This window comes from Rhinopithecus bieti, unplaced genomic scaffold, assembly GCF_001698545.2.
Source record: "Rhinopithecus bieti isolate Rb0 unplaced genomic scaffold, ASM169854v2 scaffold_4908, whole genome shotgun sequence".
NCBI lineage: Eukaryota > Metazoa > Chordata > Mammalia > Primates > Cercopithecidae > Rhinopithecus > Rhinopithecus bieti.
Window position 1 is genome coordinate 629121 of NW_016804541.1, and position 16168 is coordinate 645288.

General features: G+C 42.7%; 1 protein-coding gene across 2 annotated transcripts in view; it reads right to left on the reverse strand.

Moving 5' to 3' along the window:
* TLN2 (talin 2) overlaps positions 1 to 16168 on the reverse strand; it is a 467299-nt gene that overhangs the window by 140895 nt on the left and 310236 nt on the right. For both annotated transcript variants that reach the window (XM_017869077.1, XM_017869076.1), the window contains 7 exons: positions 12520 to 12621; positions 11065 to 11141; positions 7784 to 7964; positions 6780 to 6893; positions 4411 to 4519; positions 3421 to 3629; positions 2786 to 2884 (listed from right to left, as the gene is read on the reverse strand). In XM_017869077.1, coding sequence (XP_017724566.1) covers positions 2786 to 2884; positions 3421 to 3629; positions 4411 to 4519; positions 6780 to 6893; positions 7784 to 7964; positions 11065 to 11141; positions 12520 to 12621 — 891 coding nt within the window. The remainder of the gene's footprint in view (positions 1 to 2785; positions 2885 to 3420; positions 3630 to 4410; positions 4520 to 6779; positions 6894 to 7783; positions 7965 to 11064; positions 11142 to 12519; positions 12622 to 16168) is intronic.

Consider the following 16168-nt stretch of genomic DNA (forward strand, 5'->3'; position numbering starts at 1 on the left):
CACAAATTATTAAAAGATTTTAAAATAACTTTCCAAAGTAGGTCATGGTATTCCCTCACTTGACATGAATTCATCTTTTCAGATGGGGGCCAGGATTTGGTCACATAGAATCATGATTGTTCTAAAGGGCTTTGTTAGAATTGTTTAAAGAAATCCTGTTCCTCTTATTAATTTTGTCCAAAAAAATACAGTTAGAAAAAGAATGTGATACTACAGCTATAGCTGCTGACAAGGCCCTTGTCAAAATTTTCAACAAGACCGCTATTATACAGCCAGTGTAAAATAAATCTTTGTTAACTATGGGAACATGCAGTACATTAAGAACCCAAGAAAAGCTCTGAGATATGATCTCAAGAATCAGAAAAATAGAGTAAGAAATCCAATGTCAGTTACCCATAACTGGAGGAGGTTGCAGGATCACCTTACTGGCCTGGTCTTTACCTAGAGAACTTACACAATTGAAAACATTCAAGTCAGGCCTGTCCCTGCTAACAAAGGCTCTGTAGGACTATCACCCTGAACCTGAACCTGCTTCCTTTGCACATCTGAATAGAAACAAACATTAGGAAGCAGGGTTGACATTCATACACAACGCAAATAATCTGCTAAAGCAGGGAGAGGCAGGTAAAGCTTTTAAAAAATACAAGGTTGCATGCGATGCTTTAAGGAAGAATTGTCTTTCTCCTTAACCTTCCTTGGCACTTTGGAGAAAACAATAATATTCATACTTTTGGGGAAAGTAAATGACCATGTCAAGATAATTAAGCCTAGTAAAACAACAACTGAATCTCCTATTTACCAAGTTCCTAAATAGGTACCTGCCTACAAATAATTACCTGCCCTAATATAAAAAGTAAAGACCAACGCAAGAGAAGTTTGGGGATATGGAAAGGGAAATCAGGATGGGGACACAGTTAACTTGGGTTTAGCAGAATATATTGATGTGCAGTTCATTCGGATTCTAGGGAACTTATGACTGGCCATCTCAGTGTAGAAATGGCTTCCAGGAATATTCCTACAGCCCATGATACGAACTCAGCCTCCATCATGACATAAATATACATTGAATGCCTTATTGCACTGCGGGACATAAGTGAATCCCATAGCCCAGTGCCACAGGCATGTGGAGAGTGAAGGAGAAACAAACACATCTACTCATGAAGGTTGAAATTTCATGCCTCACAATATACATGATCACATCTTAGTTTAACTAACACATCTTTTGCTTATAAAATTTGGAAGTTCTAGATAAAATGGCATGCAAAATTGCCACCCATGAAGCAAGAAACCTGAATGCCAGAGGAAAGCTAATGATCTTTTTGTTCCATCTACAACATATTATAAAATCACTGCCAAATGAAGAGGTGGTCAAAACAGATGAAATCAAAAATGCAGGAAAAAAGGTATTGAAAGGTGTCAGGTAGTTAATAGAAACACTGTGTTATTTTCTGGACTTGGTGATATTTGTGGTATGAGTTCATATAAGTTTGCAATTCTTTGTGATTTCTTCTAAGTAAATATTTCACTATATACATAATTCAAAAAAAATTTTAATAAGTGAAGGCCAATGAAATTCTGTAGAATCCTAAACAGTGAACTTGACACAGGATTTGGAAAAGGGCATCTTTCAGAGAACCTGAGCTAGAACAGTAACAATTTAATTAGGATATATTTATATATGTCTTGCAAAATTAGAGACTTAGGAGGAGGAGTAAAGAGCACTGGCCCACCAGCACATAAGCAGCTCATCCTGGCCTGAACTCCCCCAGCAGCAGGCCTCTGCGCCTCACCCTTTGAGCGACAGGGATGGAGGCAGACGAGCAGAGATACCTGATGCTTTCTGAGCTGCCGTGAGGTGATACAGCACACAGTGGTGACACGCGCTCCCCAGAGGGCAAGCAGCACATGTCCCTGGTATTGACAAAGAAGGGTCACAAAAAAGGCTTCTCTGCCACGCTTGTGGTTTTGGATAAGACACAAAAAACAAACCACCTCTGGGTACAAAGGAAATTCTCTCTCTCTCTGTGTATGTGTGTTGAAGTACGTAGATTTTCATGTTTACGAGGACTCAAGAATGATGCCATTAAACCCTTCTCCTGAACAGGTAAAATAAGACTGGCCAGGCGCTGATAATCAGAGGTTAGGTGACAGATACCAGGAGTTCATGACACTATTAATATTTCCTCCCTTCTTGTGATGAAAGAATGTCCAGCATATTGAAAAAAATAATAATAATCAGGGCCGGGCGTGGTGGCTCACGCCTGTAATCCCAGCACTTTGGGAGGCCGAGGCAGGCCGATCATGAGGTCAGAAGTTTGAGATCAGCCTGATCAACACAGTGAAACTCCATCTCTACTAAAAATACAAAAATTAGCCGGGTGTGGTGGTGTGCGTCTGTAATCCCAGCTACTCAGGAGGTCAAGGTAGGAGAATCACTTGAACCCGGGAGACAGAGGTTGCAGTGAGCCGAGATCATGCCACTGCACTCCAGCCTGGGTGACAGAGTGAAACTCTAATGAACAACAACAACAACAACAACAAATCAGGAAAGCTACATATGTGCTTTACAGTGATGAAACATGGTGTCAGTGAAATTAGTTTTCCTATTAAAAAAAATTTTTTTTGGTAACACAAAAAGACCTCACTCCCAAGATAATACATCTCAATCGCATTTTGACAATCTCAAAGAAAATTTAGTTAGTTTTGAAATATTACATTCTGCCTGCTGGGGTCTAGACCATCACTTAGACTTCTTTCCATGACTATAAGCCTGCAAATATCCTACCTGGAATCGCTCATCGGTCTCATTCTCTCCAATCTGTCTCAGAAGATCCCCACTGGCTTGTCCGATGCTGCCAGCAGCAGTCAAAACTGTCTGTCGAGGCTGTGAACAAAGAACACACTTTAATTGGAAAGAAAACGCATTTCCTCCAGTGCCATCAGACATGGAAGTACAGGAAGTAGAATCTCATAGAATTTGCTCCCTTTGTCTATCAGTGAGAATCTCAGGTGGTCTGCCGGGCAGAAGACATCCTGGTGAAATCTGCAAGGAAACACCCAGTGTCTCAGAAAGCAGCAATAGGTGTGTGGGTTTGAATGGCCCATTAGTGAGCCTTGTTCAGGTGGTAAGAAGGTGATATGCATTCTGTGGAAATTACGGTGCAAACTTACATTCCCCTTAAATGTGTGTTAATCGTGTGTGTTAAGTTCCTGGGGTTGCATCAACTCAAGTACCCTTGAGGGGGAGGCCTTTATACTAAGAGCTCAACCACTCCTGAATGTGGTTGAGCTCTTAGTTGCAGAGAGAAACATACCCCATCAGGATGCAAGGAACAGCTGGGGAAGCAAGAGCCCCATGGTCCCCCCGCGGATGCAGCTGTCCCATCAGAACCCCAGTGATTGCTTGCCTCTGGAGCTTACCTCTCCAGAAGTAGGCTGCACAGCTTTCAGCAAGTCTGACACTGCCCCAGCGAGGGTCCTGGCAGCTCTGAGCAAGTCCTCCCCGCTGCCCACCTCATCATCCATGAGGGCGGCCAGTAGCTTCACACCCTTGGACATCTCCGTCAGGTTGGAAGAAATAGTGGTGATCGCACATCCCACAGCTGTGTAGTCAGTGTCTGCAGGGTCACCTGGGAGAGAAAAGAACCATCCCCATTAAAGGAGGGCACATGGTTCTAGTGAGAATTTTCAAAACCCCACACTGGCAGGAGTTCCTCACCCACCATCCTGCAGGAGTCAGACACCAAGCTTCACATGAGCACAGTGAGATGGCCTGCTCCCTGTCTCCACAGTGACTTCAAAAAGGTCCTTTTGCCTGGAGGCCTCAAGTATTGAAATACTGAGTACAACCACCTTTAAAATCCAAAGGATGTCTCAGCATCTCACAGTCTTTTTCATTAGGCCCCTGTCAGCAGCTCAGGGGGTCAACTCTGCTCCTGAAAGGCTGATATGCTGCAGGGTGAAACCAAGCAAGCTCCCAGCTCTCCTCTGAGAGCGCAAGGCTGGGAGCCACACTGTGCCAGAAGAGACCGCTGCTGGACAAGATGGGCGAAGGCACATATGACAGGTCTGTTCATTCAAAACCATTTTCCAATTGTAGGTACCCAGAAGCGAGAAAGTAGCCTCAACAGACTTTGCAGTATGTCCAGCACACTGACAAGCCATGAGAAGATCTGAATAGGTGTTTTTTAATGAGGATGCAAGATACAGGCAAAAAGCAATAAGATGTTCCTTACCCGCTCTCCTGGGTCACTTGGAGAAAACGCCTACAGCACTCCAAGTGCCTAAGAATAGACTATCCTCTCATAATATGAAGTCTATTGTTTCAATCAACAGATAACTTATATTTTAAAATTAAAAAAACAGCTTTTAAACAAAACTCCAATGCAGCACAAATCTCAAGGGACTTACCCGCCGTGAGGTTAACAACTGAAGCCGTTCCAGCCGTGATAGCATCAACTTGAGAATGGATTTCGTGTTTGGATTCATCGACTTTGTTCTGAACCCATACCCTAGATGCCTGCAAAGCCAGACAACGGCACAACACAATCACAGCACAGAATCACCCAGGAGACCGGAAATGCCCCACCATAAAATCAGACCAGCATTTTGGCTACATTCTTCTTATGAGGCCAGCGCTGACAGGGCCCTTAAGTTATCCTAAACGGTATCCTTAACAGGCCTCTTGCTCCTTCGGAGATACTCAATGGCGTGCAAATTCTCCCTGTGTCTTACATTAATTATGTTGTTTGCGTTTTTAACTTTTAAGATCTTAGGGAGAAAAATTCCACATGGCTTTATTCAGAAAATTCAATTGAAAAGAATGAGAAGCGAAAAATCAATGTTTCATAATAATACTGCACATTAGCACTGATAGTTGTTGCCAATTTTCACCTTGCTTTGCAGGGAGCAGGGTGAGAAGGAGGGTGTTTCAGCTCATAGGTGTTCTCTGTCAATGTCGGAAATGTCTCTTGCTTACAACACGCATCGCCTTGAAGACGACTGAAGGCCATGCTCATGTAGATGGTAAGACCCTTCCTGGTAAGATGAGGGGATGGGTCGAGACCCCTGTTCTGGATCCAGATCTACCACTAGTAGGTGATAGGACCTTGGGCAAATCATATCCAGGTCCTGTGCCTTATACTTTTTCTACTGTAGGAATTCAATGGTTTTTAAAAACCTTTCCAGCTCTTATACTTTATATGTTTATTTGAACCTATAAATAGCAAGTTCTCTATTTTCTGGTATTTCAGAACTTACCTAATAAATGATCATTTATCTTGATAATGATGACCCTGCAGTAAGGTGCTTGTCTGCTTCCCAAAATATCCCAAAAATATTCATCTATGTTCAGGATGTGACTAGCACTAAAAATAATTTATTGCATTCTAAATCTTTGAAAACTGGTGAAGGAGGAATGTTAAATCTTAAATATATTAAAACTCTACCTCCCAATTATACTGGATGTGGGAGTCTGCCATACATGTTTTTACTCTGGAGTTCTCCAAAGCAAAATGTTTATTGTTTTCGGGTACCTGGGAGAAATGGCACTGAGGATACCAGCAACCTCCACGCACACAAATGTGCGAATGAAAAACTCAGCATTCTGGGAGAACTTGGAAGGCAGTTATCCTGGCAGGACAAGATGAGACTACAGACTGTATCTTGGTTCTGGCCCCTGTGATGGCACCTACAGTCCTACAACAGTGGTTGTCAACCCTGACTGGCCATTAGAATCAGCTAGTGAGAATAAAAACCACTGATTCTCAGGCTCCACCCACAGAAACATCGATTTATTTGGTCAGAGCTGGTGCTTTGGGCTTTGTTTTTAAAGTTCCTCAGATGATTCTAACCTACAAAGCAGAGTTGAGAATGACAGTGCTAGCCGGTGCTTCTCAAACTTTAATGGTCACACAAAGAAGTTGGGAACTTGGCTAAAAAGCAGATTTTTGTTTGAGTGGGCTGGGAAAGGCCCAAGATTCTGCACCTCTTACAAGACTCTAGGAATTGCCATGCTGCTGGTCCTGGGACCACGATTTGAGCAGTGAGGAGCTGGAAGATTTTATGCAGCCAGTAGCTACAGGAAGATCTCTGGGTTAATCACCCTACCTTGCTGAAAAGCTCAATGGTAGTAAGCCAGTGCTTCTCAAAGCACAGTCCCCAGGCATGCAGCGTTGACATCACCAGAGATCTTGTTGGAAATGCAAAATCTCAGGCCCTACCCAAGATCCAAAACAAAACAAAACAAAACAAAACAAAAAATGGGGGGAGAGTCCAGCAATGTGTGTTTTAACAGGCCCTTCAGATGATGCTGATGTATGCTACAGTTTGAGAACCACTGGTAGCGATAAAACTAACAAACAGCTAATGCTTACTGAGCTCTTACTATGTGCTAGGGGCCATGGTAAGAACTCTACAGGTGATTAGATCATTGCAGCTTCACAACAACTCTATTTACAGATGACAAAGTAGAGGATTAGAGAAGGCAAGTAGCCCAGATTCACACAGCCAGTACTGGAGCTGGGGTTTGAACCCAGGTCGCAGGATCCTAGGGTCCAAGTTCTCTGCCCTCCCATGGTACTGCCGACAGCCTGCAGTACCCTGTGATTTTCTCCTCCTATGGGTGCAACTGAGAGACGAAGTCTCACTCTCCTGAAAAAATCATGGGTTTCCATTTCACCTAGAGACAGAAATTTACCTAGATGAATCCTGACCGAGTACATAACACTGCTTTCTGCCAGGACAGAGACTTGGCATGAAAACCACTCAACAGTATTTACCATATCCTGGCCGAGAGGTGGCAGCGAGTCGAGCTCACTGAGGTCATCCTGGGCCTGCTGGACGGCATGCATGCTTGTGTTGATCGTCCCCATCAGGGCCTGCTGGGCTGAGGTCTGCAAAGGCAGATGAAACAAAGCTGCCATCCCACACTCCTGGGACTGACATGGCCCTTTATGCAAAACAAAGCAAAACAGAACTCTGCGCTCGAGACAGAGCAGCCCAGGCTACATCTCAACAAGCGCCTGAACTGTCTCTCATTTCAACCTGGAGGCCAGAAATAGATACTGCATTATATTAATAGAACACAAAATGAAGGTGATTGCCATGGAGGGATTATAATCAGAAGTGTGTGAAGAGCTTAATTAGCTGACAAGAAGGCTCGTAAGAGTCCTTGCAGGGGAACTGAGGTGATCCAGTCTTTGAGTACTGAGGACCTCCTCATGTACAGGAAACACGTGGGTGTTAAATGAGAATGCTTCCTGATAGATGCTTAAGGACTCCACCTAAATCTGTGGTCAACACACTTTTTCAGAGACAAGTGTTGCTCCTGAGCTTTCAAAAAGTTCTCGTCCAATAGCAAGGGAGTCAGTCCCAAGGCCAGCCTGAGAGGCACCGAGCCAGACAGACCAGCACAGTGGAAAGCAATCAATGACTCCCAGGGTGAAACCTCAAGATTGCTAAAAACCTGGTCTACTTCTCAGACTTTCCTAGGGGTATCTGGACCAATCAGCTTGGTGCTGCCAGGACATGGGAGCAGGGTTCTGTCCCTGTATCACAAGTCATGTTGAGAGCTTCGTAATTTTCCAGTCACAGAGGACACCTCCGATACTAAACAGGCAGTGATCCGAGTCATCCAATTTAAAAAATGCACAGCTGAATGACGCATGGTTCAGCCGGGAACTACAGAGAGTTCCAACACTCAGCCCATCACCACCGCTGGTGTCCACCCTGCATGCCGGAGGCAGCAGACTAACGAGCGGGGGAGGAGCACAGGAAGCCTCACCAGTGGCGGCATGTGGCCTCGGTGCATCTGCCCAACCATGACCTGCTGCTGTGGCGAGGGCATGCTGCCAACGTTGAAGGTCTCAGGCCCGCTGGAGCCCGAGCGCATCACGGCCGGCAGCGCCACTGAGCCGTGCTCTGCCTTCCCGGTCCGGTTGAACTGCTGCTGCAAGATGGTGGACCTGCCGGGAAAAGCGGTTTGGTCACTGCAAGGACGCCACCCATGTGGAGTGCAATGAGGAGACCCCACAGATGTCACATATGTTCCCTGCTTTATGCTGTGAAGGCCAGTTTAAAGAGGCGCATACAGACAGAGAAGCAGGAATGAAGAAGTGGCATCACAATACTTAGCAGAGCTCTGAGATGAATCCTTTTACAATAAGTAATGTAAATAATTACTCCCAATTTATCCACTTAATAGATTTATGGTATTATGCAATTAGTTGTTATTAAAAATACAAGGCTGGGTGCAGTATCTCACCCCTGTAAGCCCAGCCCTTTGGGAGGCCAAGCGGGGAGGATTCCTTGAAGTCAGGAGTTCAAGACCAGCCTGAACATATGAGACCTCATCTCTACAAAAAATTCAAAAACTTAGCCTGGAGTGGTGGTACATGCCTACAGTCCTAGCTATTCAAGAGGATGAGGTGGGAGGATCACCTGAGCCCAGGAGCCAGAGGCTGCAGTGAGCTACGATCATGCCACTGTACTCCAGCCTGGGCAACAGAGTAAGACTCTGTCTCAAGAAGAAAAAATGACAACAACAACACAGAGATTCCTATAATGATGATGTCCCAGGTTTTAAGTGAATGTTTTGATATGTTGATATATTATTTTTGGTAAATCATACCTGAAAGAACATTCACTAAACGGGTATCAACCTTCTGCCAGGTTCCATTCCAAGCATCAGAGATACAGATCATTTATCTGTAGCTTGAAAGGGGAAATGTGGAAATGAAGCTAGGGGGAAATCTCCCACAGCTTAGCTTTCTCCGTCAGGCCCACCACCACTGACCACAGAGGATGTTTCACTGCCTGTAGAGCCTTGACCACGTGAGGCTTTGGCACCTTCCCCAAATGCTTTCAGGTAAATATTGGGAAGACTCTTAAGGTATCTAATAGAAAAATTGCATTTTTAATTTTTTTCTTTTTTCAGCTCACTGCAACCTCCGCCTTCCGGGTTCAAGTGATTCTCCTGCCTTAGCCTCCCAAGTAGCTGGGATTACCAGTGCCTGCCACCACGCCTGGCTAATTTTTTGTATTTTTAGTAGAGACACGGTTTCATCATATTAGCCAGGCTGGTCTCAAACTCCCGACCTCAGGTGAACCACTCGCCTCGGCCTCCCAAAGTGTTGGGAATACAGGAGTGAGCCACAGTGCTCAGCCAAAAAATTGCATTGTTTACTTTATATTGTCTTAGAATGAAGAATAAGTGCAAAGGACGCGGATCGTCTGGAGGTAAGAAGTCTGAGGGTGGTGTATGTTCCTCAGCAGCCCAGCAGACAAACCCACAGACACCGTCTGTGTGTGTTGTGAGGTGGAAGGAAGGTGCAGGTGCAGCTGCATGAAGAGACAGGGGCCTCTGTCCCAGGGCCCTTGCACCATCACAAATCATTCCCTGTTGCCCAGGGCAAGGCTCGATAGCCAAGCCGAGATCCCAAGCATTAGGCATCCATGGAGAAACACTGCAGTCTAGGGGTGGGGTGGTGAGAGACTAGGGAAGGTGGGTCTGGAGGCTCCAGTGAGAAGTCAGTTGCATTCTGAGATCTCAGCCAAGGATCAACATAGGAAGAAGCGGAAGGTCTAGAGATGGCGACCATCCTGACCATTCTTCCTGCTTGCCTTGATCAGACCCCACAGTGATGCCGTGGGCAGCAGAGGAGGCTACAGTGGTCCCAGGCAGGGGAAGGTCCCAGCCCTCTGGGCTCAGACACTTACTGGGCTGCTCCTATGGGAAGCAAAGCACAGCAGAGTCCTCTGAAGTGAAGCAGATCACCCTGTCAGAGAGCACTAGCTCACTAATTTACATCCAATGGCCATGAATAATTCCAAGGACTTACGGTGCTCTGCCCAAGGGTGGCAAGTACTAGAAACACATCATATCAAGTTTGGTTCTAACTTGCATACTAGTGGGGACAAATGGAAAAACACCTTTTGGGTGATTAGGAAGCAAATTGTGAGAAACTGGCAGCAAGGGTGAAAACGTTAGAGAAACTACTATAGCTAAGTAAGTTTAATGGACTAGAAGATGCTAGAACTTTCTAGCAGCATACTATGGGAAACATCGCAAGATCTGAATCTGAGTCCTGGCTCTACCACATGTGTATATCTCAACTAATTTTCATGAGCTTCAGTTTCCTTATCCGTGGACAGAGAATGATAGCACTTGGCCTCCCTTTGCATAGGGAGCTGTTACTGGAATTCCAGATGAGACAGAATGTCAGACACACACACTAAAGAATAAAGAACAGTCATTACATTGCTCTATTAATATAAAAGAGATGCCTGTATAGGTTCCCCATAAAAAACATTTATTAGATGTTACTTAATTGTAATAAATCTGTCTCCTCATCTACAAATGGCGCTAAATTGAGAACACTGTGAATTTAAACTAATGATTGTGAGGATGATAGTTATAATAGCAAGTGCTACGTTCCAGGCATTGTTTTACGTGCTTTATTAGTAACTACCACGGAAATAAAACCTACTTAGGTAGTAATATCATTATCCCCATTCTATAGATGAGATCATGCCAGAAGAGAATTCATCCCCAGGGCCACACAGTGGAACACAGACCCCAGACTTGAGCCCAGCACGAGTTTCCATGTTCTTCACCACTCGCCTGTACTATGCTACCTCACAGCACTCGAGACAAGCGTGGCATGCAGCAGTGCTTCACTGAAACTCCTCCACTGGCTACACGCCCTCCTCCCACAAAAGGGGCCAGAATCAAACAGAGGCTCATCCTCTGACCTTGATGGTATGATTCGATCATGAGATTTAAATCAGAAATGCGGAACAGGACTCATGAACACTTACTGCCTCAAAGACAGTTAAACGCCACACTTTGGTCAATGCTTCCCTAAAATCCTCAGCTTCCCTCACGAGACTTTTGCCACTTCAATGCTGCTGGTCTGGGGACCATGCTTGAAGAAGATTCAACTATATCATCTGCTGTCATCTTCGCCAGGTGACAGGCTTCAGAGCAGCAGGCTCCAAGCTGGCAAGAGGAAACCTGCCCATCTAGGGAGAAGGTGGTTCTCTAGTGCTCTTCATAATACTTACTTTTTTGGGGAAACGGACTCTTCTAACATGGTTGACTCCTCATCACCTTCTAGTCCAAACCGATCTTTACTTTGTTTCTGGAAATGCAATAAAACAAAATGCAAAAATGAAACCCAGGCCGGGCACAGTGGCTCATACCTGTAATCCCAGCACTTTGGGAGCTGAGGTGGGCGGATCACTTGAGGTCAGGAGTTCGAGACAAACCTGGTCAACATGGTGAAACCCCATCTCTTTAAAAAAAAAAACAAAACAAAACATAAATCAGCCTGGCATGGTGACAGGAGCTTGTAATCCCAGCTACACCAGAGGCTGAGGCAGGAGAATTGCTTGAACTCAGAGGCAGAGGTTGTAGTGGGCCAAGACTGTGCCTCTGCACTCCAGCCTGGGTGACAGAGCAAGACTCTGTCTCAAAGAAAAAAAAGAAAAGAAAAGAAAGAAAAGAAAATCAGCAGGTCTTCATACAAGGACCTTTAAAAAAACATTTTGAAGGGACACAAGTGAAAGTGTTGAAGTTTACTCAAAATTCTTTATACTGGATATTTAGTAAGTGATGGATGAACAAAAGCATAATAATAAACGAGAGAAATATATTATTTAATATATAGTTAAATGTCATGTATTTATTGCACAGACTTTAATTTTACATAGTAAAAAATCAAGATGCACATATTAACATTCTATTAAAACTTGGTTTTTTTAATGGGCTGTATCTTGAAACCTTAAGAAATCTGTTTTTCTGTATACTACTATGGCATATAACCCCATTACATTTGTTTTAAAAAAAAAAAACAAAAACACGAAAACTACAAAGATCACTTTTAGCTCCTCAATCCAAGTTTCCACAGAGGCTGAAAAGCACAGTACAGCTACGTGGAAAGGAAGATGCTGAGGGGTGCTAGGCTCATTCATTAGCTAAGTGACATGCTATTGTTCACTGCCTGGTAGTAGATGATACAAATATGTGCTACAGAAAAAGCAGGAATTCTCATAGGATCTTGAGGTCAAATATCTCATACTTAATTAATGATTAAAGATGAAATTAGTAAATCAAGTTTTATTGTTTTTTTTTTTGAGACAGAGTCTTGCTCTGTCGCCCAGGGTGGAGTACAGTGGCGTGATCTCAGCTCACTGCAACCGCCGCCTCCTGGGTTCAAGCGATTCTCCTGCCTCTGCCTCCCAAGTAACTGGGATTACAGGCACTCATGCCTGGCTAATTTTTTTGTATTTTTAGTAGAGACGGGGTTTTACCATGTTGGCCAGACTGGTCTCGAACACCTGACCTCAGGTGATCTGCCCGCCTCGGCCTCCCAAAGTGTTGGATCACAGGCATGAGTCACCGTGCCTGGCCTCAAGTATTTTTTAAAAGGGCTTTTTTTTTCAAGGTACCCACACCATCGAAACTGAGCCTTTTAATAAAGCGGTCTTGCTTTTCCAATTTGCATCAATACAAAATACCTTTTTCAGGATGATGTCAATGTAGCCTGCAATCAGCTGGGATATCTGCTCTCCCTCGGTGGTTTGTACTGAATAGTAGCTTTCCTGATACTCCCCAAAATCCTGAAAAGACAGCATTGGAGGAAATACAGCTAAATCCGATATATCAGCATTTTAAAGGCTAGGAGGTCCAGCTCTAGAACAATATGACATAGACTTCATTTCCCCTGCTCCTTCTCTCTAAATACAAACCAATATCCTAAAATTTATTGAACAATATTCAACAATGGTAAAAGAGCTCTCAAAACTGAAAAGACGGACTGGTTGGGGCCTCAGAACATGAAAAACCACAATGTGGTTGAGTTCTTGGGTTTTCTTTCCTGTCCCATATACCCCCAAGACTAAGAGCTGTAGAGGCCTGAACACTGGAACCTCCAACAGGCAGTTCCGAAAAGTATGCTTTTAGTCAAAGAACCAGGAGAAGGGAAGCCCAACAGAGACTAATTTGGGGGAAGTAGTCAGGAGCTCCAACTCCAGCTCAACAACCTGGGCTGACATTCACCGGAAGCTGCAGAGCAGTGAAACCTCAGACCCTCTCAGGCCCTTTTCCACAACCCAGGCAGGTGGATGGTCTGATCCTTTTGCTGCAGCAGCCACAGTAAAGCCCTGTGTCTCCCTGCCCTCCAGCCAGTGGCTTAAAGAGACTCAGGCCCAGTGCCTTCTGGTTCCTGCAATGAAGGTCACCCAGCAATAGCAGGTAGCCTAGGGAAGTGCCTTCTGCCTTTATCAACAGAACCAACAGGGTTTGAGCAGGAACCTTAGTGTCAAAAGAAAAAATCAGCCCAGAATAGCATTGAAAGGGCTCAGAGAATAAAATTGTCATTGCAACTTAAGCCCAAGAAAGTAGGCCAGAACCCTACACATTAAACATGAACAAAGTGGCCACCTGCTAAAATAGAATATTTCGGTAAGATCAAAAGTCTCCTAATAGGCTGGGCACAGTGGCTCATACCTGTGATCCCACCACTTTGGGAGGTTGAGGCGAGAGGATCACTTGGGCCCAGGAGTTCAAGACCAGCCTGGGCAACACGGTGAGACTTCACCTCTATAAATTTTTTTTTCTTTTTTTAATTAGTCAGGCATAGTGGCATGAGCCTGCAGTTCCAGCTCAAGAAGCTGAGGGAGGAAGATCGCTTGAGACCAAGAGGTGAGCTATGATCACACCACTACACTTCAGCTTGGACGACAGAGTGAGAGACTTGTCTATTTAAAAAAACAAAAAACAAAAAACAACAACTCTCCTAATAACCAAGATGTCTAGGATGTTTTTTAAAAAATAAATATTCATATCAAGAGCCAGGACAACCACAATATGAATGATAGACAATCAACTCATGCCAACACTGAAATAAATCAGATATTGGAATTATAAGGATTTTAAAGCAACCATCAAAAAAAATGCTTCACAATAAACTACAAATTCTCTTGCAGCAAATTTTAAAGAATAAAAAGTTCCAACAAAGAAATAGAAGTCATAAAAAGGAACCAAATGGAAAGTATAGAACTGAAAAAGGCAATAACCAAAATTTTACAACTCACAGGATAGACTCAATAGTAGTGTGGAGCTAATAAAAAATAAAATCAGTAAACCTGAAAACAGATCAACAGCATTTAGTCAATCTGAACAACATAGAGAAAATAAACTAAAAAACAGAGCTTCAGGGATCTATAGGACAGTAACAAAAGATCTAACATTAATATCATCAGAATAACAGAGAGGACAATGTTGGATAAAAATAAAGCATTTGAAGAAATAATGACTGAAAACTCCCCCAAATTAGTGAAAACTTAAACCCACAAATTCAAGAAGCTGAGTGAACTCCAAACAGAAGAAATCTTAAGAGGCCCACACCAAGAATTTTGAAAACCAGATATAAAATATCTTAAAAACAGCCACAGAAAAATGATATATTACCTACAAATTGACACCAACTTGAATGACAGCAAATTTCTCATTAGAAACCATGGAGGTAAGAAAGAAGTGGCATGACATGTTTCAGATGCTGAAACAAAGGAACTGTCGATCCCAAATGCTGTACCTGGCAAAATTACCCTTCATGAATGAAGGGGAAATAATAACGTTCTCAGAGGAAGAAAACACTATGAGAATTTGCTTCTAGCAGATGTACCCTTAACAAATAGCTAAAGGAAGCTCTCCAAACACAAAATGATAACAGAAGGAAGCTGGGAACTTTAGAAAGGCAAGAAGAACAATGGGGTAGATAAAAATAAAGGGAAATGTAATAGACTGTTCTGCACCTCATGAGTTTCTTTCATCACATTTTCTGTTCAAAACGGAAGCTGTAATACCATCTTATGTGGTTATAGACAAAATAACCATCTTACATATATGCAGAAAAAATATTTAAATAATTATACTCAAAAAGTGTGGGGAGTGGGTACGTAAAAAGACCTAAATGGAAGTAAGGTTTCTACACTTCACTTAAAGCGGAAAAGCCAGTACCAGTAGGCTGTGTTTAATTTTATATGCACATGGTAATATCTAGAGTAACCAATGAGAGCACTACACAAAGTGATATGCTCAAAATGTAACACACAAAGCAAACTGAAACTCTAAAAAGTGTCCAAGTAACCCACAGAAAAGGCAAAAAAAAAAAAAAAAGAGAGAGAGAGAGAGAGAGAGAGAAGCAAAGGGGACAAACAGAAAAACTACAGAATGATAGACTTGGGTCCTAATATATCAATATTAGCTTAAATATAGTGTAAACACACCAATTAAAAGACAGAGATAGAATGGATTAAAAAATACACAACCCAACTAATTATGCTCTCTACAAGAAATTCATTTCAAATATAACAATATATGCAGGTTGAAAATAAAACCACGGAAAAAGATATATCATGCCCACATTCGTTTTATAAAAAGCATTGGTGGCTATGTTAACATTAGATACAGTAGACTTCAGAGCAAAACAAAAATTACTAACAGCAAAGAACATTACATAATGATAAAACAACTTCTCCGTTAAGATATAGGAATCTTAAATGTACAGGCAACAAACAACAAAGCTTCAAATTACATGAAACAAAAACTGAGAGCTGAAAGTAAAAGTAGAAAAATCCACAATTATCATTAAGAACCTCACTCTCGGCAATTGAGAAAACTGCCAGACAGAAAATTAACAAAGATATTCATTCAAAAGACTGGAACACCACCATCAACTAATAGGGATCTGACTGGTATTTACAGAGCCCACTTTACATGATAACAGCAGAATATATGTTCTTTTTGAGTACTCATAGAACACTCACCAAAAATGATATCCTGGGATATAAAAACAAACCTTAAAATTTCAAAAGGACTGAAATCATACAGAGTATGTTCTCTGACCATAATGGAATCAAACTAAAAAATCAATAGTAGAAAGACAGCAGAAAACCTCCAAACATTTGGAAATTAAATAAAGGCTAGGAATAGGAAGGAAAAAATCACTACATATAATGAGCTTATACGCATTATGCATTATATGCATTATGCATTATGCAACGTTAGGCTTTAATCAAAATACTGATGTGCTCTCTTTTGCCTGAGGTAGTTAATGAGGTTATCATAACTATTTATTTTTTTATTTTTTTTTTTTTTTTTTTT